Raw genomic sequence first — 12,244 nt, 5'->3', positions numbered from 1 at the left:
TTTTAGTTAATTGTTAACAAATATTTCTTGTATATTTTGTATGCTATCATTGTCTATGGTTTAAACTAGACTATTACATTACTCGATCTTATTGGATCCAACCAAGTTAATAATTTGAGCATCGGGTTTTTCTTGCTACTTTACAAATACTATCATTGTCTAAATATCCATGTTGTACATTAAAAAATAAAAAACAAATTGATAAGCCCACAATGTAACATAAGTCACAAGTCTAGTTTTATAACTATAATCTCAATCGTGCTCCTCTGTAGACATACGTTATGTGTTGCGTAGAATAAATACCAACAAACATACAAATAAGGGTAGCATTTAGTTACTATCTTTAGTTATAAGAGACATAGATAATAGAGAATTAGAGATAAGGGAGATAAGAAAAAAGAAGAAAAAAGAAGACAATGACAAAATTGTGTTTGGTAATTGTATACAAGATAAAGTGACTGTCTATATATCATATTTAGTTATGGTGGATAAAATAAAATAAAATATAAAAATATATATTCTACCCTTCATATGTATTATTATCAAACTTGAATATTTTTAAAAATAATTAGATATTATTTTTTGTTACTCTAGTTTATATTGAGTGTTGAAAGCAATAATATTATAATAATTTTAGTTATAAAACTAGGACTAACTTGACGGGCCGAACTCGGGTTTGGACTGGTTCAAGTTTTTAAAAAATAGAAAGAATGATTGACTCGACATGATCTGGTCAAAAAACCAGGGTGACCCAATATAAAACATAGGTCAAAAATCCGTTGACTTTTTTAAAATTCTTTCGTGGTCAAAACAAGACTGCCTTGATTATTATTATTATTTTTTTAAATGGGCCAACTAGGTTGAGCCTCTCAATCAGTGACCTGAACGTTGCCTCAGGTTAACTCTCAAATCGGGTTTTAAAATTATGATAGTAATCATTTTTATTTTTATATTGACTCAGGATAATACCAGGTTGACCCTCCAGATATGTGACCTGGGTCTTGCCTCAGGTCAATCTCTAAATCGGGTTTTAAAACTATAATAACAATCATTTTTCCATCTCGCTCATGACTCGAGCTTTGTCTCCGAGTCGACTTTCAAATTAGGTTTTATAAATATAATAATAACCACTTTTATTTTTGTGTTAATTTGGGTCAACCTGACCCGTGACTTGAGCTTTGTCTCTAATTGATCCTCGAGATGAGTTTTAAAACTATAATAATAATCATTTTTATTATTACATGTTTTTATTATATAATTTTAGAGTTGAGAGTTTTTTACAAAGATATTTTAAGAAAAACTAATAATAAATACTATCTTTAAAGATATGTTTTTTCTATACCTTTTATTTTAGAAATATAAAAATCCATTTTAAAATCATGTTAGAAACAAATTTATTTTGATATTTTTATTTTTATCTCTTTAATCAGATATATTTTTATATTTAGAGTATAATTCTTTTATATCCCAAATCACTAACCAACGCTACCGAAAAGAATGTGTAAATGTTAAATACCAACAACCTCTTTCCAAAAACTAGACTGCCCTCCGTTAACAGGCGGCGACTAAACAGAAGCGCCAAGAGAAGAAATAAACAACCAATCAAACGCCAGGCCAGGGTTCCTAAGTTGACGGAAACGGCAAACTGTACGTTTGTGGGTCTGTTTCTCTGCTACTTCCCTTCAAATTGATAAAGACAATCCTGCTAGTTCTCATTCAGCAGAAAGCAACCGCTGCTTGCGGCTTCCTCCTCCTAATTATTACCACTATTATTTCGTAATATTATATTCCAAAAAAGAAAGAAAGAAAATAAAGTATGCTGATTTTATTTTTTAACTCGTTGAGTTCTTATCTTTGATCATAGAAATTGGAAAATGCATTTTTAAAATATTTAAAAAATAAATTAATCTAGATCAATACATATTAGCCTGAAATTTAATTTGCTGGGTGGACCTGTAGATAAACAAGTCAATTTAATTTCTCATTAAAATAATATTATTTTGAGTTTTTTTTTTAAATTAAAAAACGAGTTATTTTGTGTGTGTGTGTGTGTACACAGAGAGAGAAAGGGATCGTAATGGAAAAGCAATTTCATTGATTCTTGATTAATTGACAGAGGGAAAAAAAAAACAAAAGGGAAAAGAAAAGCCCGCCTTCCTAGCTTGCTTGGGTGTTAACTAACAAACTAAAAAGGAAGGCAAAAAAAAAAATACATTTCCTGAAATCTCAAAGCGCCACCACACCTCTCCCTTTCCATATACAACACGCGCGTCTGTATATAGCATAGCACCTCGCACACCATCATATATGTAAATCGAAATCTCTGAACGCCGTTTCATCGTCTTCTTAATGGCGTTTCATCGAAGGTATCCTCGATTATTCTTCGATCTTTGATCAGCGATCAGCTCAAGCGTCAATGTCACTTCAATTATTCTGTTTTTGATCGATTTTTTTAATTTTATTCCGATTTTCTTTGTTTTTCTGTTTCCGTTTTGTCCTAATTTCTATCGATTTTGGAATCTTCCAGATCCAGCAGATCCGATAACAGAATAATAAAGGAAATGACAGGTGAAAAAAATCCACGCGTTGCGTTTTTTTTATGGAGAATCTTTTTTACTGCTATGAAAATTGAGGTGAAAGCAAAGGAGAGATTCGGTTAATCTTGACAATGCGAGTGTGATATGGTGTGATTTCAGGGGAGGTGATTTTGAGGAGTGAAGAAAGTGACAAAGGGAAAGGAATGGATCTGGAGACGTCAGAGGACGAGAAGCAGCAGCAGCATCAGCGAAGGAAGAAGGTTAGATCTTTGAGAAAAAAGGCAATGAGTGCATCCACTAAGCTCACGCATACGCTAAGGAAGCGTGGGAAGCGTGTTGCTGATTGCAGGTATGCTGCGATTACTATCAATGATGTTAGAGATGCAAAGGAGGAAGAGGCTGTCAATGCATTTCGCCTCGTGTTGATCTCCAAAGACCTTCTTCCCCCTCGACATGATGATTACCACACTTTATTGAGGTAATTTCTTTTAATTATAATTTTTTAAACCCAAGCTAGTGAGATGAATCTTAACATATCTTATAGCATTAGAATTCGGATGAATTTTGGTAATATGATTAGTGCTATTCTTAGATTATTATAATAATTGGGCATGGCAAAATGTGCGCGCATCTGCAGGTTTTTAAAAGCAAGGAAATTTGACCTTGATAAAACGGTGCTGATGTGGTCAGAAATGCTCAACTGGAGAAGAGAGTACGGGGTAGATTCGATAATACAGGTAAAGTTTCGTTGTGATGTTATTCACTTACTTTTGTCGAATAGGATATGTTTTAGAGATGATGAGGTAATGGTCTTTGACATTTAGACTGTATCAGGACTGAGATTAAGAAAATGGGGCTTGCCTTCTTGACTGGATTATAAAATTATGGTAGCCGATGTGATTTTGATTTGTTGTCATTTATAATTTTATTTTCTTAAAGGTTCTAACAGATGTTCAACATGTTTGTGCGATTTTTAGGATTTTGTATACGATGAATATGAAGAGGTTCAAAGTTATTATCCTCATGGTTACCATGGTGTAGACAAAGAGGGTCGACCTGTTTATATTGAAAGAACTGGTAAAATTGAACCAAGCAAGTTAATGAGAGTTACCACAGTGGAGAGATTTTTGAAATATCATGTCCAGGGGTTTGAGAAGGCTTTCACTGAGAAATTCCCTGCATGTTCTATAGCAGCTAAGAGGCACATAGATTCTACAATAACAATTTTGGACGTCCATGGGCTGGTAAATTCATAGCTTGTTAAAGTATCTATTTTAATTTTTTTTCTACTACCTCAGAAACACTTTATGTAGCATGCTGTCCTTTCTTGATTTGTTATTTGATTTATCCAGAACTGGATGAGCTTCGGCAAGGTTGCTCATGATCTAGTCATGCACATGCAAAAAATTGATGGTGACAACTATCCTGAGGTGATTAAATGTTGTAGAAATTGAAACCTAATGTGAAAAAAATTATCTGAGTTAATGGTTCTTTCATTTGCTGAATGTTTTTTTTTTTTTGATTACTTATTTCCAACAGACACTACATCAGATGTTCATTGTTAACGCTGGTAGTGGATTCAAACTGCTATGGAACACAGCAAAAGGCTTTCTTGACCCGAAGACTACTGCGAAGATAAATGTACAAGACTTTTGATATATATTTTTTCTATTACTCTAGCAAGCTGTGTAGACTAATTAAAATCATCCTTATCTGGTCCACAGGTTCTAGGCAACAAGTTCCAAAATAAGTTGTTGGAAGTTATAGACTCAAGGTTTGGTATATGTCATTCTGCTTTTGCAGTCAGAATACAGATGATTTATAAGCTTTATAACTCTGAACTTTGGCATTTTCTTGTAAAACAGCCAACTTCCTGAGTTTCTTGGTGGAACCTGCTCATGCCCAAATGAAGGTGGTTGCCTAAGATCCGACAAGGGCCCGTGGAAGGATCCAGAAATAATGAAAGTACGATCCTTTTCAGTATCAAGCATAAAATAGCAAGGATCTTTTGTGACTGTTCATGTTTGGGAATCATAAACTTCAAAACCGTTGCTATGTTATACCATCTATTTATGTTCTAGAAACTTGTGTGATCAGAATCTTTGTCTTGCAGTTGGTACATGCTGGAGAAGCAATATATTTGAGAAAAATGAATAGTTCTTTTGATGAAGATGATTTTGAAATCAAGTTATTTGCTTCCAAGGTCAGTTTCAGGATAATAAATGACTTCCAGTTTTCTTTAGCTGTCTTTTACTTGTGTATTAAATTTGCTATTCATTATGCAGGTTTCAAGAAGTGAAATCTGCTCTGCTGATTCATGCTCAGACACGAGGCCAAATGCCTCTGACTTCATTCAACCATTGCCACTTTCAGATGAAGTATGTTTTCAGGAGTTCCTTTTTTTCTGATTTCTTTCTGGTTTCTCTTTTAACTCCAGCCATATTGGATTGATTCTTAATATAATTTTTTGGTTGATGTCATCTATTGGTTATTCCCCAAGCTTTATAGTTTACTAATAAATTTAAATGTACTTTCTAGTAAATGATCCTCTCTTATTTTAATTTCACATTGTTTGCAAGCAAAAGAGGGAAAAGGATAAAGAAATGCTGAAGGAACTGAAAAATAATACAGGGCATACTAAAGGATAACTAAATTTTGACTCTTTCATAAATGGGTTTCCACAGATTTGTCTGATCTGCGATTATGTTTAACATAACTATCCCTTTTAATGCATGGTTTTGAAATTTCTTCTTTTTCTGAAGTTAAAATTTCTTTCATTTGTTAAAATCAACAAATTTTGGAAGTTGTGTGACAAGTTGCAAAAATACCTATCATCCATAACTATATATAAAGGCACCATCATTTTAAAAACTTTTGAATGACTATGTTCTGCCCCTGATAACGTTTTTCAATACTTAAATAACCCCACTACTCATATGTGTATACATGGGATAATGCCATTTATTAATACTTCTGGACATAAAACATAATATAATTAGGCAATAGAAGCATCCTTTTACTAATTGCTTTTCTGCTTGCCATGCAATAATCTCTTATAAAAATTAGTTCTTGTTACAATCGAATTAGTTGTTGTTACAATCAAATTCATTTATTTTTTCATAGAGACCTGAATGTGTTTCACTTGTATTTTAAATGAAAAAATTAACTTGTTAGTTTTTTATGTAAATGTGTGTTTTGTTTTATGTTAAATAGATCTTTTTCTCATATGACAAATATTTTTTTGACCATCACTCTTGTGCACACAAACTGGAACATGTTTCTCTGCATCTTCATTGTGGTGCCGTTAGATTACAATATGAATTGTCATTGTTTTGTTGTGAATTTGAGTATTTGTCATCATAGGTTTTGTTAAAAGATGGTTTGAAGTTTTCACATATATTTAGGCAAAAATAAAGATTTTACATGAGCTGAAAGAAGCATCACAACATTTTTAGCACTTTAAAACTATTGCATACAAAAATTGAATGCTAGGACAATCACTCATATAATAGTTTTTTTATTATAAATTTTTGTATTACTTCTTTACAAATTTCAAATAATTCACGTGCAGAGCTTGCACAATTTGAATTCAAAACAAATTTTTAAGCAGAGGCAGTCAAAATGATTTGTATTGTTTAATGCCAAATTTGTAAAATACCTTCCAGTGTTGTGGAATGTTAAAGGTAGAAACCAAAGATCTTACTGTTGTTTTCACAAGATTTTTCTATAAAATGAGGAATTAAGTATGTGCTATCTGCACTGGAATATGGGACAGGTTTGATCATTAGATTTGAATGATAATTTATTCCAGTTCCGTTTGAATGTTTGATTGAATAATATATCGGTACAGTAGAATACTGTGATATACTATGCCTTTAGGATGAATGAATTTATTGGGCTCATTGAATTTCAGTACCCCACTGAGCAATTATATTGACGTGTAATTATAACTCCTACTTGCTCCTATGTTGTACTAGGGAAGGATGGGTGATTCTGCTTCTGTCCACAGCTTGGTTGAAAACAATGCTACCAGAGTCAAAGATACTAGTTCAATGAGTAGGTGACTTGACAATTTTCCTTTTAGTTCAACTTTGTATCATTATTAAGGTGGCTGTTTCACATCAAATGATCTAGTTCATGATGAAATTGTTTTGTGGTTCTTTCAAATTTCTTTATCTATTTACATGTGATGCTGGGCTGCTAGTTCAGCTTGGTTCATGTGACCGTTAGTAAGTATATTGTTTAAAGGTAAAAGTAAAGGTTATTGTTTGATGTTGCCGTGTGTTTGGCAACGTGTAGCCTTTCAATGGGCAGGCTTGTAGTGTTGTTCTCTCCTCAATCTATGCTAGGTTGTGGTGAACTATAAAGCGCATCTGTCCAGTTTTCATGGTGGTTCTATCATGAAAAATTCCTTTTATTTGGGCTGAAGATAAATACAGTAGCAATCTGGATTTTCTTGTTTCAAGTGGTACCTGATGTCTGCTCATCAGATAATAGGTTTCAAATGCTTTCTAGTAGTGGCATCGGACCCAGGTCTTGTACATCTCTGCTCATTTGCTAAATAACTCCGTATCTTAATTAAATTAGCTCTGATGGGCTTGTAATTCAGTGGTACCCTTACACAAGAGGGTGATGTCTCGGGCTCACTTTTATCATTTAAACTCTAATAAAATTATCTCACTTTTCAGTAACAAATAAAAAAATCAGCACCAAGGATGATGTCCAATTTTTTGTTGTATTTCATGTGACATAAAGCAGGAAGGCTTCAAGCATTGCATTAATTGTTTATTTGTGCATTCAAAGACTAGCCGGACAACATTCCCCAGTACTTGAAGGTCTGAATTGTTTTTTCAATTTGAAATAGATCGACCTGTAAGAGACCAAGAGATGTGATTCTTTGCTGTTTGATTTGTTGGAATTGTTTTCGTTTGTTGCATAGTTACCATTTTTTGGTACATTGGGTTTCGTTGGTTTTTCCTCTCTCAATAGAAAAGCTGCTCATTAGCCACGATGCTTAGTTTAATAACTATAAACTTAGCTTCTGCATCTATAAATTCATGATGTGGTAATTTCTTTCAGATGATTCCGCTAATGATGTTACTCCAAGAATGCTGCTGAAGAAATTTATTCCTCAAACAGCAAGCCTTTTGGTGCAGTTCGTGCTCAACTTGTTACTATGGATGTATCTTAAACTCCCATGGACAGGGAGAGCTCTTTCATCACAAAGAGACAGTCAACTGAAAAACCAGCACGACTCGCTATTGGAAGATTCAAGTTCTCAAGTGCAAGGTGTTTCACAGGAAATAAAAGAAGAACCGCCTCATCCGTGCTGGCAGAGACTGCAAAATTTAGAAACAATGGTTAATGAGCTAGGTAGCAAGCCAACCAGAATTCCTCCTGAGAAAGAGGACATGCTTCTTGAGTCATTGAGTCGCATTAAATCTATAGAGCATGATCTACAGAAGACAAAGAAAGTAAGTTATCATTGTGTAAGGAAATAGTTTTGGTTCTGAATTTTGTAGCTCTTCCAGAAATTGTCTTCATTGTTCTTTGTAGACTAAAAATCTGTAGCTTTTATTTTGCAGGCACTACTCGCAACTGCATCGAGACAAGTGGAGCTCGCAGAATCACTGGAGAGTCTAAAGGAGAACAGCTTAGCTGTAAGTTTTTCAAATTCACAAGACAAGATTCAACACTGTTTCTATCACTCAGCTTTAACTATCATAGTGACTGTCGCTCTTAGGGTAATAATTTCAGAGCCCTGTGTATTCAAGAAGTTGTACTAATAGCGAGTTGAAATGCCAATAAGGGATAAAAGGAAATATCATTTATAAAAATAAATGAATCAACATAAAAGAACTAAGAGAACATAGTTCTTGTATCAGCATACTTGTCCACATGTTCACTATCCTCCCAATGGATGAATACCCCTTTCATGTCAAAGGTTTCCTACTTTGTACAGACACAAGTTATTCAATTGTTTTGCCAGTCTTTATTTTTATTGCTCGTATCATGAGCGGCCGATAATCTCGTCCAATGCAAGGCTAGTCAGACAAGATATGCATGCTTACAAAATAATGATTCGACAACTGCAGGGTGCGGCAAACTCTTGTTGGCCAAGAAATTGCAAGTACTTTCCTCCAGAAAGATAGCTGCATTTTGTTGAAAAGTGAAGTTTGCTGATAATTATGATGCAATGCTCGATGATTCTCAAGAATACAGTGACTGCGAGGTACGAATTACCGCAGCGGATTCAAATGGAGTCTCTGCAATACATCACCTCATCTCTGTCTGTCCATGGGTTTTACCCTCCACAGAAACAGATCGCTGCTCTTCACCCAGCCATGAAGATATCAAATTCTTTCAGATAGGTTTGCCGACACCCTCGCACCTGTACAATGCTCCTTTTTTTTCTGTACATAGCATGAAAACATTATTTCTTCGTTTCCTCAAGTTGATACGGTAGATTACTCATTACTCAAACACATTTAATATTGAATACTCATTTTGGAAATAGAGGCAAGATGGATGTATTACAGAAATTTAACCCCGAGGCAATTTCGAAATACCATTATACCTTTTTGACATGAACTTGTGGTGCTATTGAAACGTTGTGGTGTGTTTCATTTCGATAGGAAATGAACTGCTGCTCCTGATAATGTTTTTACTTTTATGATTAGGGGGGAGTAATTAGTAATTAGTTATTTTTTTGACCCGAGAAATTTATAAAAGTATTTTTATTATTTTTTTTATGAATCATAAATTTTATATTTTTTTTTCATTTTTTTTCTCCAAAGTGAATTCTATTAAGTATTTCTCTCATCTATGATCTAACAATAGTTAATATATTTTTTACCGTCAGGTCAACTCATTCATGACCCGGTTAAAACATAATTGATTTTAATTAAAATAGATGATGCAATTATATAGTCTCTACAATATTGATTACATCTAATTTGTTTTTCATATTTTAGTTCATTTCTAATATATCCTTTTGACAGATATTTTTCATCTACATGATTACATCAAAAACTGAAACCCTGACTATTTTTACATCTGAAAAATAATAAATTTTCATGTGGTGTTGAATTCAAGGTTTTTTTTTTTTTTCTTCCATATGTTTTTTTTTTTATCAAGGTAACTGTTTATTTGCTGTAAAGTGGTTTTCTTAGAAAATGAATTATAGTAAATTTATAAAAAATAAATTATTTTTTGATGATGTTTGATAATGTTATGAAAAATAAATTAAAAAACATTTTCCAGTTTTGATTATGTTTTTGAAAAATAAGTGGGAAAATAATTTATTAATGTTTTATTGGTTTTTAAGTTTATTAAAATAATAAGAAACAAATCTTACAAATTAAAAGATTGAATGATAATGAAATTGAAAAAAAAAATTTATAAATTATTTTAAATAAAATAAAATAATAATTAAAATAATAGAGATCAAATACATTAAAATAATAATAATTATAATTTCATAAATTATTTTAAATAAAATAAGTAATAATTAAAAGAATGAGAATCAAATTTTATAGATAAAAAATTTCAATTAAAAAAATAATAAGAGAAAGGTAAATAACAATTATAAAAAATAAGAGTCAAAGTTAATATAAAAATCAAATTCTGAGAGATAAAATTGAAAAAAATATTCAAAATAAAATATATATAGCAATCAAAATTTTAAAAACCAAATTAGATATAATCAATAAATAATATTATATTTATGAAATTTTCACTCAAAATAAAAGAAAAACACTTTCTTGAAAATCAAACTAAATTTTTTTTTACCGGAAAGTGTTGTGTTAATCAACTTTTTAAATAGAAAACAAACATAAAAAAAATTAAAAAAATAATTTTTAAAAAACTACTTTTCGTCAAATAAATGAGACGCAAATAAGCTTTTATTTTGGCAAGTGCCTCAATTTAGAATTTACATAGAAAAATAACAAAAAAAATATTGATAATTTATTCAAGAACAAATTAAAAATAATTAAACTTGCATAAATAAATTTACGACTTCATCTAAAATATAAGGATTACAGGAGGAGATTATCCAAAGAACCAAAAAAGGGGTTTCAGAAATGTTTATATATATATATATATATATATATATATTATATATATATTCGGCTTTCTGTTTTTTAATATTTAATAAATTAAAATGGGGCTAGGAGATTTGAATTCTCAATTGGGCTAAATTAGTCCAATAAGAAGGCCCAAGAGCATTATATCTGGGTCAGGTATCTCACAGCAGCAGTTTCGGGTTTGGATCCACTAACTAACCACCAACTCCATAACACTCTATGCTTAGCTGGCATAATTTCCCACCTAATAAACCAACACCCCACTAACCGCCGTCGCCGCCTCCGTCCACCACCAGCCACTTTAACAACCTCTAACGAAAAACACCACTTCCAGCAAATCCTAACCCTAAAACTCCTCCACAATGTCCACACCTTCTCCATCTCCTTCACCACCACCACCACACTCACCACCGACAAACCTCACGCCACTCTCTTCCAAGAAAACCCAGCCTCTCCCCTGGACCCACCAAGAAACCATCCATCTAATCCAAGCCTACCAAGAAAAGTGGTACTCCTTAAAACGAGGTCAGCTCAAGGCTAGCCAGTGGGAAGAAGTAGCCGTAACTGTGGCTGCCCGCTGCGGCTATGACTACAACCACCCTTCGAAATCCGCTGTCCAATGCCGCCACAAGATGGAGAAGCTCCGCAGAAGGTACCGAGATGAGAAACGAGTCATGGCTCTTGGTGGCACTTGTTATTGGCAGTACTTTGATCTCATGGACTCCTTGGAACGCGGGCCTTTGCCCATTTCTGCGCAGCCGCTAGCTCGAGTACCCTCCCAGGAAAATTATCATACTAGGAACAGAAACAATGGCGTTCTTGGCGAATATGATGATGATAAAGGTGAAGATGAGGATGATGACGATGAAGATTATGGGTATAGAAGCAAGTTGAGGAGCAGAAGCATTAACTATATACTCCGAAAGCCTAGTATTGTTAATAGGTATGCGGGTGGTGGTCCTTCGGGGGTTTCGCGGGAGGCGGAAAAGAAGAGGAAGAGAGAGGAAGTTGAGGAGGAGGAGGAGGAGGAGGAAGAGGAGGAGGGAGAAGAAGGGGTGGAAATGGGGTTGGCGGGGCAAATAAAGGCGTTTTCGGAGAGGATGGTGAAGTTGGAGAGGAAGAAGTTGGAGGTGATGAAAGAAACAGAGAGGTCGAGAATGGAGATGGAGAATAAGAAGCTCGAGATGATTTTAGATTCTCATAGGAAGATTGTTCATATGATTGGTGAAGCTTTTGGCTTGTGATTTCGGATTAGCTTTGAAGGTTCGATATTGTTCTGAATTTTAATATTTTCTGCTGTTAGCCTTTTTTTTTTCCTGCTAAATCTCTTTAGTAATTTATTGAGTTCCTATAGTAATTTAGATTATGTTTGCAGCATTCTGTACATTCAAAATTAGATCCGCTGGCTGTGAATTTTGACAATGTGACTTGATTGGAATGCAAGGGAGTAGTAGATGTTTAGTTATATTCATCCAACTTTCCTATGCTTTTGTTGATGGAATGTATTTGTGCATGCTATTGACATAAGAGAAGTAGTTCTAAGCAAAATTACTTTGGAATCGGATGTCATGGAATCGTGACTGAAGATCCTCATCTTGCAATTGCTGTGAAAATAGGCGA

The 12,244-nt window shown here is 33.5% G+C and overlaps 2 protein-coding genes across 3 annotated transcripts; both read left to right on the top strand.

Annotated features, from left to right (window-relative positions):
- Nucleotides 1-2,067: 2,067 nt before the first annotated feature.
- Nucleotides 2,068-9,128, top strand: LOC118049897 (phosphatidylinositol/phosphatidylcholine transfer protein SFH9). Of its 2 annotated transcripts, XM_035060058.2 has the most exons (15): nt 2,070-2,366; nt 2,528-2,568; nt 2,697-3,015; nt 3,175-3,274; nt 3,515-3,781; nt 3,890-3,967; nt 4,077-4,178; nt 4,262-4,311; nt 4,403-4,502; nt 4,651-4,740; nt 4,823-4,915; nt 6,515-6,593; nt 7,617-8,011; nt 8,123-8,197; nt 8,633-9,128. In XM_035060058.2, exons 1-15 carry the CDS (start codon nt 2,350-2,352, stop codon nt 8,687-8,689), a joined length of 1,863 nt encoding a protein of 620 aa, XP_034915949.1. In that variant the 5' UTR covers nt 2,070-2,349; the 3' UTR covers nt 8,690-9,128. The 2 variants fall into 2 exon arrangements, with proteins under 2 accessions (XP_073263797.1, XP_034915949.1); XM_073407696.1 differs by lacking the exons at nt 8,123-8,197; nt 8,633-9,128 and having other exon boundaries at nt 2,068-2,366; nt 6,515-6,597; nt 7,617-7,754.
- A 1,858-nt stretch (nt 9,129-10,986) lies between these two features.
- LOC118049898 (trihelix transcription factor ENAP2) lies at nt 10,987-11,868 on the top strand. Its single transcript, XM_073407709.1, has 2 exons — nt 10,987-11,567; nt 11,724-11,868. Exons 1-2 carry the CDS (start codon nt 10,987-10,989, stop codon nt 11,866-11,868), a joined length of 726 nt encoding a protein of 241 aa, XP_073263810.1.
- Nucleotides 11,869-12,244: the final 376 nt, after the last annotated feature.

Source organism: Populus alba, chromosome 2 (assembly GCF_005239225.2).
Source record: "Populus alba chromosome 2, ASM523922v2, whole genome shotgun sequence".
In the NCBI taxonomy this organism is placed as follows: Eukaryota; Viridiplantae; Streptophyta; class Magnoliopsida; order Malpighiales; family Salicaceae; genus Populus; species Populus alba.
This window is presented reverse-complemented; position numbering and strand designations above follow the sequence as displayed.